The sequence below is a fragment of the Nanorana parkeri genome, unplaced genomic scaffold (assembly GCF_000935625.1).
Source record: "Nanorana parkeri isolate BGI_ZX_2015 unplaced genomic scaffold, ASM93562v1 scaffold633, whole genome shotgun sequence".
Classification (NCBI taxonomy): domain Eukaryota; kingdom Metazoa; phylum Chordata; class Amphibia; order Anura; family Dicroglossidae; genus Nanorana; species Nanorana parkeri.
The window spans coordinates 813,117-828,579 of record NW_017306901.1 but is presented as its reverse complement, the minus strand read 5'-3'; the positions used below and the strand labels follow the sequence as shown (position 1 = coordinate 828,579).

General features: G+C 40.3%; 1 protein-coding gene across 2 annotated transcripts in view; it reads right to left on the bottom strand.

Moving 5' to 3' along the window:
- Positions 1-15,463, bottom strand: part of SH3PXD2B (SH3 and PX domains 2B) — a 128,829-nt gene that overhangs the window by 67,396 nt on the left and 45,970 nt on the right. For both annotated transcript variants that reach the window (XM_018563117.1, XM_018563118.1), the window contains exon 3: positions 5,795-5,870. In XM_018563117.1, coding sequence (XP_018418619.1) covers positions 5,795-5,870 — 76 coding nt within the window. The remainder of the gene's footprint in view (positions 1-5,794; positions 5,871-15,463) is intronic.

Below are 15,463 nucleotides of genomic sequence, written 5' to 3'. Positions count from 1 at the left end.
TATTGGTCGCCTCCTCCTGTTTCCACTGTCTGACCCCTCTTAATAGATACTTGTAAGGAAGGAGACTGTATGAAAATAAGAGTCACAGTATGCTTCTTTGGTGATCTCTTCTAGAGAATTTGAAAGGTAGTTTGCAGTGCCAGGCTGCTGTAAACAAAGCTAGCAGGGTCTTGTCCTGTATTAAAAAGGAGATGTATTGCAGGGACAAGTCTATAATTTTGCCACTTTATAGATCATTGGTTCGACCTCATCTGGAGTACGCGGTCCAGTTCTGGTCACCAGTACTAAGAAAAGATGTCCTTGAGTTGGAAAAAGTCCAGCGGAGGGCAACCAAACTAATTAGGGGTATGGAGGACCAGAGCTACGAGACAAGGCTACTAAATTTAAACATGTTCACATTGGAGGTGAGGAGATTAAGGGGGGATATGATCTCCATGTACAAAATGTTCAATGGTGGCAGCAACATTAGCGATAAACTGTTTAAAATTAACTCCATTACAAAAACTAGAGGCCACCACCTAAAATTGGTGGAAAAAAAATTCCAGCACAAGGGGCGAAGGGGGTTCTTCACAGTAAGATCATTTAGGGTCTGGAACTCACTGCCACAGACAGTGATTTCAGCAAAGAATGTGGAATTGTTCAAGAAACTTTTGGACGATTTCTTAAGGGACCGTAATATACAGGGGTACAGGTACTCCTAGAATGAGATCCTAATAGGTTGGACTTGATGGACTAATGTCTTTATTCAACCTCAAATACTATGTAACTATGTAACTATGAATTCCCTCCACTGTAGCAGTTTTTTCCTGATCCTACCCAAATGCCCAAAATGTTAGGGACAGGAAAGCAACAGTAAATGAGAGGAAGAGGTGAGCAGTTTAAACTCTTCTTCTGACTTGTCAGAAGGGTAGATCATTCTGTTGCAATGCCATGTGGTGCAGTGAAAAAGAAGTTCCAGGTATTGAAGCCATAACCAACAGTCAATGTAGTTGGAAATCACTACAGGACATACTGCAACTTTAAATAATGAAAATCTTCCAAGACATTACAGATCAGTGAATCAATCCAAACCATGTTTGCATAATTACACACACAGTGTGTGTGTGTGTGTGTGTGTGTATACACAATGAATCTGGACCAAGATGCAATTCCAAACCAAAAAATTTTCAAATCTGGCACAAAAACAGTTCACTGCTTTATTTCCGGAGCCTTTATTTTGCAGAACTTAAAACTGCTGACAAGGCCTTGTAGTGCTTAAATACTTCCAGGAGTTTTCTACAGATGTAGAACAGTCACAATAGTTTGTGCTGAACTTGCTCAAGGCATGCTGAAGACTGACATAAGTATATTCATTACTGCTGCTAATTTAAATGCGGTAATGGCTTTATGTATATGAAGCAGATATACTAACACAGGAGGTTGCGTTCACTGTCCAAAATGGCACTCCCACAGGGCAAAAATGTACATGTAGTGTGTTTACAGTAAAATAAAATTACAGGGTGCCTGCAAAGAAACATTAAGGGCCCATTCAAATGAATGGCAACACACAGGCCACACTAACACATGGTAGGTGTGTTGCGCGATAGCATGTGTTAATTGCATGGTGCCCACCCCAGCAGCGTCAAACAGGCCCTTAAGGGTGTCTTACAAAATGAGAGTACAAAATCACATGGTTTGTTCAATGTCTCTATCACCTTCATGTTTCTCAACTAATAATGGAACAAGCATGAAAAGCTAAACTGTTAATAAAAGGTATATTAACAAAACTGCATATTGTGCATGCAGTTTTATTCTGAAGTAAACTTTACGTTTGTAACACTGCATTTGTGTATTTTAAATTAAATTAAGGATGATGTTTACATTTTTTTATTAGAAAAAATAAATCGGCCAACGAATAATTATGAAAATAATTATTCGTTGCAGTCCTAGTAATAACCATATGAATGGCAGGATTCAACGTTAGCCCAAAGCATCATACTGCCTCCGCCAGCTTGCCTTCTTCCGATATGGCACCAGGGTGCACTCTCTTCCCCAGGAAAGCTACACACACAAATCCAGTCATCAATAAACTCTAAAAGAAAAGTTAATCAGACCAGGCCACCTTCCATTTCCATGGTCCAGTTCTTATGCTCACATGCCCACTGTAGGCATTTTTTGGCGGTGAACATGGGTCAGCATGCACTGTGTGTTCAGACACCTTTCTATAGGAACCAGCATTACCCTTTTCTGCAATCTCAGCTACAGGAGCTCTTCTACTGGATTGGACTATATGGGCCAGCCTTCTCTCCCCATGTGCATCAATGAGCCTTGGCCGCCCATGACCTGGTCACCGGTTTTCCTTCCTTGGGCCACTTCTGGTAGGTCCTGGCCACAGACCGATAAGAGCCCACATGAGCTGCAATTTTGAAGTTGCTCTGGCCCAGTCACCTAGCCATCACAACTGGGCTCTTCTCAAAGTCACTTAAATCCTTACGCTTGCCCACTTTTTCTGTTTCCAACACATCAACTTCAGGGACAAAATGTTTACTTGCAGCCCAACTTGCAGCTTCCAACCCACTTACAGGTGCCATTGTAACAAGAAAATCAATGTTATTCACTTCACCTCTCAGTGGTCATAATGTTATGGATGAACGGTGAATATAGTTTTTGCTTTAGATATACTTTAAGAATTTAAAAAGAAAAAGATCCCAGCTGTTCCTATTTCTAGATATAATTGTTTAGCTTAATACTTTAGAAAATGTTTTAAAAGAGCCCTTTCTCTAAAAGCCTATTCACACTAGCCTAGACTGCTGCTTTAAATGCACGTCCGTTAGCGTGCTTTACGTTAGGGAAGCCCATGCAATTGAACAGGCTGCCCAACAGACTAAAAATTGTGCATGCAGCATTTTTGGCAGAAAAGCATCACAATGAACCTTAGTGTGTTGGTGCTCCTTGCACATAACCAGCAGTAAGGTGCATCAAAATGAACGGCATCACATCAGACCAATGTGGCTAAATGCCACCTCTGGATGCAGCTGTATTCTGTGCTATGGCTGCATGTGCATCCAAAAACTCTGCAGAAACACCAACCATAGACACAAAATGTCTGCGTCCAGGTTTGGTCAGAGACTTTATTCACATGTAATCACTAATCTGAGTGGTTACATGCAAACTGTGGCGGAACTGCCCCCAGATGCCCATGTGAATGGAGCCTTTCCAACTCAATGTTTGGCTATAAATACACTAATACATTTGTTTGGCCCTTGTATTCGCTAGTCTTTTTCTGCTGCAAGGAAGCCTGTGAAATGGGTCTTGGCACTGCCGGCTGTTGTCCTTTGAAAAAGACACCTCTTAGCCCTTATTCTGCATGTACGCACTTGTATTTTCCACAGGCTGCTTTACTAGTTTTCAGCTGGAAGGAATATAGCTCTGTATTGCAATAGTGCTGCATGCCATCTTCTGTGCAACTAAGGCTAAGCTATGATCGAACATTTTAACTCCTCTTGGGTGCTCAGCCAAAAGAAATAAACTTCCCATTCATGTTCAAGTTTTAAAACCTCAAAACGGTCATCGCTTGAGAAAAAAATCTGGGCTGGGTTTTTTTTTCTCCAAATGTGTGATCAGTGATCTAAAAGATGTGAAGGGACTTACAAATTTGGGTGAGGTTTACAGTTGACTCCACTGTAGATGTAACAGGAAATCACTGAATTGCACAAACAGTGGTACTTAAAGTGACACTAAACTCATGAGTTACATTTTAAAAATGCATTTAAGTACCTTACCTATGTACAACATTTATTTTATTTGTGTATCACTCACCTGTAGATCCTCAAATCATCTCTGAATTTGTGCCGACACTGTCCTTTCTTGTGGAGGGTGGCTACTTTTGCTCCCCATTACATAATCCCTGTGTGTTGTAAAGTAGCCACCAGTCCAAGCTTGCTCCGGTGATAGACTATAATCTTAATACAAATTAGTAAACTAAACCTGAGATTGTAGTCCATCAGGAGAGTGAGCTTGGAGTGGTGGCTACTTTACAACACACAGGAACCATGATGAACCAAAGTAGCCACCCTCCAGAAGGAAGAACATTTGTAAATAAGATACATTTTCATTCATAGGTACCTAAAAGCATTTTTAAGATTTAAAACGGACATGTACACTCAACAATTTAATTCTACCAATGCCTTCCTCTATATAATGATTAATAATAACATAGACATGTCAGGTGTTAAATGCTGTGATTTTGAAATACTTACACTTGCAGAGCATTCACTTCCTGCTTTGAAAGGGAAAAATGACTTCAGTTTGCCAAGGCATTGCACACTGGAATTGCCTAGTCATCAGCAGAGCATTGCTGGTAAATCTCATCTCAGTGAAAGGTGTTTTCCTCCCCTGAGATTATGTCACATGTGCCAATTTTCAAGAAGTAAAAGGAAAGCTAGTAATCTGCCCTTAGTTAACATGGCCACTGTCCGAAGAGTGGGGAAGAAAAGAGAAATAAGGTATGCAAAGAGTACAAAGCCTGCAATATCTAGAAGTATGTGTTTGTAGATTGGCAATACTAAACATTTTTAAACGGTGTGTTTGTTGCGATTTTAAAGATATGGGTAAAGGTGCACTTTAACTCTGGTTTAGTGTCCCTTTAAATAAAACCGATGTAATAAAAAATGCTGGAGACATTACATTATGACCCACTCAATCAATAAATCACATATCTTTCGGACAATGATAAAATTTATGCTGGGCAGTTGACTTAAAATTCTCTCCATGCACAGTCATAACAACAACTACTAATTCAAGATACATCATTATAAATCATAACATTATATTTCATTTTGCCCACCAGGCTATTCCTGTCCATAATATGTATTTTATTAGAAACAGGCACGTTAGCAAGCAGGCTTTAATATCCGGAAACAGAGATATAACGCATCTGGTTCATCTTCATTCAATTCAGTCTCTGCTTTTACGAAGCAGTGGTATTGAAATGAAAAATGACCTTTATTAAAATGATTGTTACACTTAATTTGCTTAAAGGATATTTTAAAATGTATTAATTAGCTTAGATGTTATTTTACAATTTAATTTTTTAAAGTAGGTCTTATTCTAGGAAGACACAATTTATTAAAAAAAAAAAAAAAAAAACACAATTAAAAATAAATCACTATTTTCTGTAAAATTTGGATTTAGTATCATCTATCTGTTGCCAGCTCAATTTTCACAGCTTAACATACAGCAGTTTGGAAATGTATTTCCAGAATACATCATCCTGTTTGTTGTTAATATTATTTCCAGGACCCCCTTTCTCTACTGCTGTAACCACAGTGAAAACATAGGTATATTTTGGGAAAATGGAATTACCTGCTCAAATCTGGGCCCCTCTACTTACCTTTCGGCGAACGGTGCTTCCCTTCTGCCCTGCACTGCCGCCAGTGCAGCCCTGCTCTATGGATTTTTGAATTCCACTTGCAAATTTGGAGCACTCAGTCAGTGACCAATGGGAAGTGCTTCTTAGCAAATTACTTGGGAAAGTGAACTTACCCTTTAAGGCAGGAGGGACCAGAGAAGTTACCCATGGCGCCAAGTACATTCTTTTAACTAATTCAGAAAAACTCTAAGCAAACACTTGATTGGTTGATACAGGCAGCATGCCTAACCAATGCATTTGGCTCTGCCTTGGTAGATGTACTAATGAATAAAAGCTTTGGTTTCTCTCTTATACTGCAGTAACCATAAACGTCAGGTACCATTGTGATGCGTCTCAAAACATAATCATACAATATCAGAGGAAAAACATATGAGAAACGCATACCCGGTAAAAATGGAATGATTCTCTGCTTTGGATCTTTTTGACCTCCTTCCACTGGAAACTTGTCCAATAATTGCATCTTTGTCTCCATAAAGAGGACCTGTCACATATTTTGCTATCACATAAGGGGGTTTTATTAGCCCCCGTATGTGATAGCAATAAAGTTTAGTGGGAAAAAAAAAAAAGGAAAAAAAAAATTAAGTCCCCCCCCCCCCCAATTTAAAAATAAAAATAAAAAAAAAAAAAAAAAAAAAAAAAAAAAAAAGACCAATTGAAACCATCCAGCATTGATATAAATTATATAAAATGACCTGCATTAGAACCTACGAGGGGTTATAATCCTTTCCTACAATATCTAATAAAAATCTGAATTCCATGGAAACTAGTTGAAATATACACTATATTGCCAAAAGTATTGGGACACCCCTCCAAATCATTGGATTCAGTTGTTCCAATCACCTCCATGGCCTCAGGTGTATAAAATCAAGCACCCAGTCATGCAGACTGCTTCTACAAACATTTGTGAAAGAATGGGTCCCTCTCAGGAGCTCAGTGAAATCAAGTGTGGTACTGTGATAGGTTGCCACCTGTGCAATAAGTCCATCCGTGAAATGTCCTTGCTACTAAATATTCTGCAATCAACTGTTAGTTGTATTATAACAAAGTGGAAGCACCTGGGAACAACAGCAACTAAGCCACGAAGTGGTAGGCCACATAAAATGACAGAGCGGGGTCAGCGCATGGTGAAGCACACAGTGCGCAGAAGTCGCCAACTGTCTGCAGAGTCAATAGCTACAAACCAAGATTGGCACAATAACAGTGGGTAGGGAGTTCAGGGAATGGGTTTCCATGGCCGAGCAGCTGCATCCAAGCCTTACATCACCAAGTGCAATGCGTCGGATACAGCGGTGTAAAGCACGCCGCCACTGGACTCGAGAAGTGGAGACGTGTTCTCTGGAGTGACGAATCACGCTTCTCTGTCTGGCAATCTGATGGATGTGTCTGGGTTTGGCAGTTGCCAGGAGAACGGTACTTGCCTGACTGCATTGTGCCAAGTGTAAAGTTTGGTGGAGGGGGGATTATTGTTTGGGGTTGTTTTTCAAGGGTTGGGCTTGGCCCCTTAGTTCCAGTAAAGGGAACTCTTAAGGCATCAGCATACCAAGACATTTTGGACAATGTCATGCTCCCAACTTTGTGTGAACAGTTTGGGGATGGCCCCTTCCTGTTCCAACACCAGTGCACAAAGCAAGTCCATAAAAGACATGAATGAGCGAGTTTGGGGTGGAAGAACTTGACTGGCCTGCACAGAGTCCTGAACTCGACCCGATAGAACACCGTGGGAATGAATTAGAGCGGAGACTGCTAGCCAGGCCTTCTTGTCCAACATCAGTACCTGACCTCGCAAATGTGCTTCTGGAAAAAACCCATTCCCATAGAGACACTCCTAAACCTTGTGGACAGCCTTTCCAGAAGAGTTGAAGCTGTTATAGCGGCAAAGGGTGGGCCAACTCAATATTGAACCCTACAGACGGAAGACTGGGATGCCATTAAAGTTCACGTGCGTGTAAAGGCAGGCATCCCTATACTTTTGGCAATATAGTGTATATGGCAACTCTTCTACCTGCCAGACTTTTTATAGTTCTGTTCAGCTATTCTGGTGACCCAGCCACAGGCTGTCAAGACAGCATAGACCTCCCAATACGACTTGGTCCATCACTGACACCAGCCTTTGACCTTCTGTTCGAATTTCCACAGTGTCAGAGTGACACAATTATCCAAACAGAATGCTGACCCTCCCTCTTCCTGTCTGAGTAACGATATGCCGGGAGTTTTAGGAGGCTGATAAAAACAAACTCGGGTGATAGTCATACCTAAAAAATGTTTTTATAGAACATATAACTAAATTAAATTTCTTTTTAAAACCGCCTAGTGGTCGGCTTCAAAGTTCATACGTGCATTTGACAAAACAGTTGATTTAACTTCATCTCATACAAGTGATCTAGATGTGAAGCTGCTTTTTCAAAATAGGGGTACTGAGGTGACTGGGGCAGTGGTCAAGCCATAGTGCTTCAGACTATGCCTCTGCCACCGAAACTCATTCTAAACAGAAAACAAAAGTTTTAAAACGTACAACATGCATATCTCAAACTGGTCTAAGAGGAACTAGTCATGTTAATTTACATGTAAAAATGGCAAAGATTCTTATTTGTATTAAAAAAAATCCAAGCTTAGCCAAAGAGTGCAGCCATAAATGCTCCCGCCCCATCCCTCAAACAAAACTTTGTTTTTGCCACATCACAGTTCCAATGAGTCACCGGAAGGGACACCAAGCTCAGCCTTTTACAGAATTATAAGCACTAAGCAGCCACAGTGTGCTAAAGCCGACAGAAAAAAAAAAAAAAGACCATGTTTAATCACACCAGTTGGTTTGCATTAGGAGTGGGTGGACCACATTCTGAAAGACACAAACGCAAAATCCCACTTACTGGAGCAGAGAACAGCTGTTCTGCTGATGACAACCCAAAAATTAAAACCACAAAACAGAACCAAAGGGAATGCTAGGAAGGAAAAAATCTATAAAGAAATAAATACTAAAACTTATGCATAAGCATATCCTAAATTAAATTGACAGTTCCTGCTTCAGGAGTGAAATCTCACTCATCTGATAAAGTATAACCCTGAGTAGCTGTGTGAAATACAGTCTACATCAGCAAGTCTCGATTCCAAAGAAGATTTGGTTTTTTAGCCTGTTGATCATGGCTTCTCTCATATGTCCAGCCTTTCTTCTTTTTCACTACTGCTGCAAGTAAGCCAGACTACATAACCACAGAGAAGGTCTTGAACTCCAAAATGTATGGAGAATGACATCTGGTTCAAAGATGGACAATTTTTTTATTTTTTTTTACTGTAGGAGCTCAAAAAAAAGTTCCACACACAAACATACACACGCTGAAAGAAACATTTACATGCATTGCAACAAAGACGGCATCCATTTTTAAAACGTAAATAGTAAATTAAATCTAATTCTGCTGGAGTCTATATGTCGAAGGTTCAGAGGATACCTGAACAGATGACTATGGCCTTTCTTTAAACTTCAGAAAAATAAAATAGGAAACATAATCAGAATAACCAAATCAAAATTCTTTGAAATTAAACAAGTGCCTTATTAAATGACTTCCGAGAGTCATTGAGTTTTTTCCAGGGTGTGCCAACTTTTAATCACAAATATCTGACAAGCAGGTCCAAGCAACCTTCCACCAACAGTTTAGATCATTTTAGGGTATCATTAAACTGAGTGGTAGATTCCATGCCTACTTTTGCTTGATTCTATGGTCACTGAAAAAAGCTCATCATCCATGTGTAAAATCTATCGTTCCATATTCATTTTAATTCACTTTTCCATCAAAATTGAAAAAGCAATCAGATGAATAAATTCACGATTTTCCATTGATTGCTATTTGACCGAGTGTAGAAAATGCATCAATCTGATTGCTTCCAATCAGATTACTTGATGGTGTTCCTCTTTTCTATTTGATCACAGTTGTCATTTCAATGTAATACATGTATTTCAATCCATGTAAGTGACTGAAGTTTGCTGGTCAAATTATTTAATGGTAGGCTACCTTTGTTCTCTTAAATCACTTTCAATCGTATTAGTGATCAAAAGCTTGTTGTAAATGATTTGAATTGCCCGAAAACCACTACATGTGTTGCCAACACAGGGCACATTTTACATGAATGCCTTTTAAAAAATTGAAGCTGATCTATAATTTTAGTAAATTTTCCAAGACAGTAAATGGAATTCTCCAGAGAATGTCTTTCACTGATCTCTATGGAAAAGGCACATTTTTTCAGAATGTGATAGTATGGTGATACACATGGCATGACTGCCCTTAACAGGAGGTGTTCCCAATGCAGCCACAGTAAATGGAAAGCAAAACAGAACATACAGTAGATAAAAGTTTTACTTTGAACTTCGCAACATCTGATTTTTGTGGGACAAAATTCAGCTCTAAGGGAGGTCTTACAAAAACAGCTTACACAACAAACCTCACTTAGAACTTGTAGAAGATAGGAAGGCACACAAGGATGATGATGAAAACAGATGTTTTCAGGAGAATGTATATAGCGGGGTTTATAATAAAATAATGTGATCCACATGAAACTAAAATAGGAGGCTTCTAATGGAGAATTCCAGTTCCTTGCCAACCTCTGCTTTAGCTGAAATATTTGAATACTACACTGAGGATAACGAATTAAAGAAACCAACAGCAAAGCTCTCTAAAAATAAACCCTTCTTAACTGCACCTTTCCTTATTCTCCAAACTGGCAGTCTTGTAAAACTATTTGTTTCCCAATACCATGAGCCACTAAACAATTATATGGCTAATGTTTTTTTATCTTCCCTGATCTGCTCACTTGTTAGGGGTCAGTAACTCAATCTTTTAAAGCCAGTGGGTTATAATAGCCAAGAGCTAGCATTGCCAGAAGGAAGTTGACAATGGTAGCCCAGGTTTTTTTTTTTTAATGCATAGATTTTAGACCCCACTTACACTGAGCTACAAGCTTTACCAGCGCTGATTTGAGCTGATCGACTTGAGCAACATTAAGCTACAATGCACATTTTGTCACGCTACGTAGAGTTTCTTTTGGCAGTCTATCAATGTCTATTGGGGCCAAATCGCTCAAAATTCAATGAAAAATCGTTCATGTTCGAGCGACAAGCGTCAGCTACCTCCTAACACTACAAAGGAGAAGCAAGTAGCAATTTTAACCCTTACGTAGCCAAGAAAGCCTAACCCAAGTAAAAGCAATTTTAACTGCAATAAGCATTTTTTTTGCTTATGCTATGTGAATAGGAACATGTAACAAATGTAAAACAGGTATTATGCCAATTTGGCTGCAAAAGTGGAAATGCACTTTAAAGGAAACATTCTTCAAGACGGTATTGGTGAGCAAACTGTTTAGGGGCTGTTTTTCAGGTGGATCCCAGTCATCCTACCACATCAGCTGTAAAAGCGCATGTACAGACAAATTTTTAGCATACTGTGGCACTCTTTTAAAAGGAACCCAGACTGGAGACCAAATCCACTGCACTAGAAGCAGACCCTTTGTCTTCATCATCTTCTTTCTCAGGGAGTGCACAAGAACAGAGGAAAGTCAAAGGGGGTCACTGAAGGGGAAATAAAGGGCACTGTAGGCTGCAGTAACCATGACCAGCAGTCAGCAGAGATCTGGACTTATTTAGGAGGACTTCTACAGAGTTACAGCAGCAGCTAGAGCAGGGTGTGTAGCCAGCTTAGCGTGCAGCAGGAAAATAAAATGGTGAGCACATGGTTAGTAGTAGCAGAGGGAGCCTGCACAGACACCATGCTGCTTTCCAGGATGCCCAAATCCAAAAACAGAGGGGGGGGGGAAGCAGTGATAAGCCCCCCTTCAAATAGGGAATAGGCAGAACTGGGTACCTGAGCAGGGACAAGCCTTGACTTACAACCGCCTGTCTCGGTAGGATGGTCACCTAAAAGGGACATGCCCCCTTTCAGTCTCCGCCCTCCCAGTGGATATATTCCCATCACAGTTTTTAATGCCCTAAGCACATTACCGGGGAGGTCCGATCCTTCCTTCCAACAGAGTCCAGGTAGATCCGCCAAGGCGAAAACTGATTCAGAAAGCTACTGTGAGAAGAATTTGGGAACACTTGTTAGAAGAGTTGGTCAGCCTCTCCAAGCATGAGAGAAGGTGTCCATCACTTAAGGACACCAGCAAAAAACTGGAGCAGACTGGGAGTGGCAAGAATTATACAGGGCTGTCCCAACAGCTTTGATTTGCCAGTGCCGAATGAACTGAAGGTTGCTGCATAACCCATATGTTTAAGAATGAACTCCATTGGCGTTATCCCTATCGATAGCTGGTAATAATCCTACCCGTTGGGGCAAGCTACCAATTCCGGGTGGGTGGGACCCCTAAAGGTCGACCGCCAGCGTTGGGTCGACGGGGGTCACACCTTCCCCCTGGATAATTGATACAGGCCTATACCACACATGCACCTAGAGGACCATCTGGAATCAACCACAGGCAACATAGCAATATAGTTGAGCGCGGATGCCCCAGGGTATCCCAGCTGCTGTATAGCCGGTCGGGGTTCCAATTGAGGGATCACCTGGACTTGCCTCAATGGAGGGACTTCACTACCTAGTATATTACAGGTATACTCTAAAATGCACTAGTGACTGTACAGCACCAATTAAACTAATGCACCCCCAAAGGTGCTTGCAAGTTGATGTGTCCATTACAGTGATGCAAGCTCTTCCATACATGCACAGTGGTCAAATAGCCCATCATCATTAGGAATCTGGGGTCATGCAGATCTATGTACACTTTAAGCCAAAACAGCAGCACTAAAAAAGCATCAGTGCTAACCAAAAAGCCACTGTTATAGAGTACATTGGTTTTATAGCTATATAAAGCTATTGTCTACAAAGCAGTGTAATTGAATTACACAAATAGGCATCTAGAAATGATAAAATCCTATGGATTACGAACGTGGAAGCATCCATTTCCATGATTTGTATTTCTCCATTTACAGATGTGATGCTGTATTCTTATACATATGTACTAATACACATACCAGGGCAACATACAAAGTGCAATAATTCAAAACAACCAATCATCTTTCACTTTTCCGTCTTGCTAAAATGATGAAAAGGAAAATTGTATTGGTTGCTACAGCTTAATATACTTTCACGACTCATTGCTCTTTAGACTGCCTAGTTATGCTTAAAATGTCCTAACTCCTTTTAGTAATGCCACATTATTAAAACTATTAATGTGCAGACATGAAACAATCACTGAAAGTAAATCTTCTCTCAGGAAATTGCTTATCCAGAACAGCTGTAAATTAACCAGAACAATAGGTAGTTAATATAGCATGTCAATAACTATAGTAAAAAAAGGAAGTAGACTAGAAGCTTCAATGGTCTGTAACATGTCCTTTCCCCATCATATAATCCTACAATTAGAAACTTTCTATAACAAGCAGCAAAATACTATGCTCTGAAAGCATATGCCAAAAAAACATGTGCAGTACATCTCTGCAATACCTGCACATTTTCCCATGTTTTGTTTCCTTTGAGAGCCTATTCATACCATCCAGTGTGCATCTCACAGCCCTATGGCATTAACGAACTGGATCGCTTAATCAGACCCTCCCTGTGTCCTGGGACAAGAGAGGGTGTGGCAGTGCCATTCATTTCAATGGTACCGCAAACATGCCTCTCGTCAGCAGTGCGATTGCCAGCACCAGAACGTGCAGTACCGCAATGCACTGCATTCCAGTGCCACTGCAAAAAATAGTGCATGAATAGCACAGCCCCGCCCCGTCCCTAACCAGAATGTGGGGTAGGTCTCATTAAGCAGTCCAGTACGTTCATGCCACGGGACAGTGAGATGAACGCACTGTATGGTGTGAACAAGCCCTAAAAACCCTGCAAGTGCAGAAAAATATGACCTGTTGTGTGCTGACAACACACAGCATTTTTGTGGTGTCAGCCCTCCCAGGTGTCTTTTCCTTACTTACTCATCCACTCCCATTCTATGTTCTCTACAAATCATAAATGCTAACCATTATGTAGTCCAATATAAGAATTAAGAGAGCTGTTTGAGATGACACAGGACATCTCATCATTTTTTTTACATGATCAACAGGCATTTTAACCGAACAAAAGGTAGCAAATAAGAGAAGAAGTTGTTTTTTAGGGTTTATATGCACTTTATTGTTCACCAACGTCAAGTTGGTAAATCACAACATTTGGTATTATACAGAATATACAGTATGTACAATATGTATGAAAAATATATAATGTACATACTGTATATTCTGTATAATACCAAATTCTGTTCCTCTGCTCAGTGGGCGGGTACAATAGCCAACCTGCTATTAGCTATTGCAATTTTAAATAGCCAATAGCAGGCTGGCTATTGCTCCCCATTGTTTACATTCTGCTGCCAACCGTGGAATCTAGCCACTGGCTGGCAATTTGTTAGTGTGCATCAAGGCACCAGCAAACAAAACAAAAAAATAGGAGGACATTTTTTTTGCAAGTTGCTTGAATGCTGGATAATGGGGAGTTTACTGTATTCTCTCCATAGCAATTCAAATGTGTTTATTATTCCGGTTACCCAAGAAACTGAAGAACATTTTTAAAATAATGTTATTTAAAGTAGTCTTACACTCTCAAACTTCTTTTTAATAATAAATCCAGATCACACAAATAGACATTGCCCAGCTAAGTATTTTTTTACATTTTTGTCCAATTCACCTTTAATCTCCTTTCCTGGAATATTGCAGGACACCCACGACAGATTATCTGCACAAGAGCCAGACTATATATTGTTCAGAATTCTGATTATTCCCTCATGCAGACCCAAGGTGATCTGAAGAACACTACTCACAAAAGGGAGACATGTCACTAAGTGAGAGATTTCACACCTTCCTGAAATATAAAATTTAAAGCAAGATGATTTTAATACTTTGCTACTGAATTGCACTTCCAGAGTGGTAAGAACACCACAACTTGGTAAAGTTATAAACAATGCACCAGGGGCACAGACGTCACGAGTGATTGTGGAACTTTATATGCAATGATTATTTCACTCACTGATGTAATATAAAGAAAGTGAACACAAGGATTTCACCACATTCATTTTGGATCACATAATTCTTGGGAATATTTCTATATGGACTACATTTAAAAGTTGGAGTGAACATAGCGCAGTGTCTTTTGTTTAATACCAGGGGCACATAGGTTTGTTCAATCCAGGCTCAGAGGTAGTGATGTGGTGTAAAGAGCCATAACATTTTCAGGACATTCTCTGCAAAATCAACTGAAAGAATGAGAATGCCACTGGATAATTTCCATTTCATAAAGGTTTACTGCCCCCAAAAGGTCCTCCTGCACGCCTACTAAACAAAACAAAAAAATAGCACGATGGGCTTTAGACCATGACTTCCAATGGTTCTCACTGCCTTCCAGCTTCTACTGGAGTAGACACTGCAAGCTAGTATACATAGAATACCCAAAAGCAAGGTCCTTTGGGTGGCTCTTTCCTAAAATAACACTTTTCCTTTGGAGGATATATCGGGGAGTGACCACATACCATCGCTCCCTTCTCAATCATCTCCCTGCAGAGAACAGTGACTGCCAGTCACGGCTCCTTGCAGGGATTCCCCCCCTCCCATCCAGTGCTGATTGGAGGAACGGACGGGGGAGGGGCGGGCCCAGCTGGCTCTGCGGCGGTCTCAGTATACCGCATGCTGTAGCTCGCAATATACTGAGCTTTGGGTCACGGGAGGATGCTAGTATATGTCCTCTCGTGACCCTCAAGAGAACTATGAGGAAAAACACTTACCCCATAGTCCTCTTTTAAGGCCGCCATGCACACACTCTAGGTTTATTGGGCATGATCCAACTGCCCTAAAGCATCAAAGGTAGCAGGTCCCCTCTAGAACAAAGCAACTAAAACAATAGACTGGAGGGTCCACTACCAGTCTTTACAACAATAATGATAATTAAGTCATCTGTACTTAAAGTACATTTTTACTTTTGTATCCAAATTGGGATAATACCAATTTTATATTTGTTACATGTTTCTCATTCATCTAGAATATATATA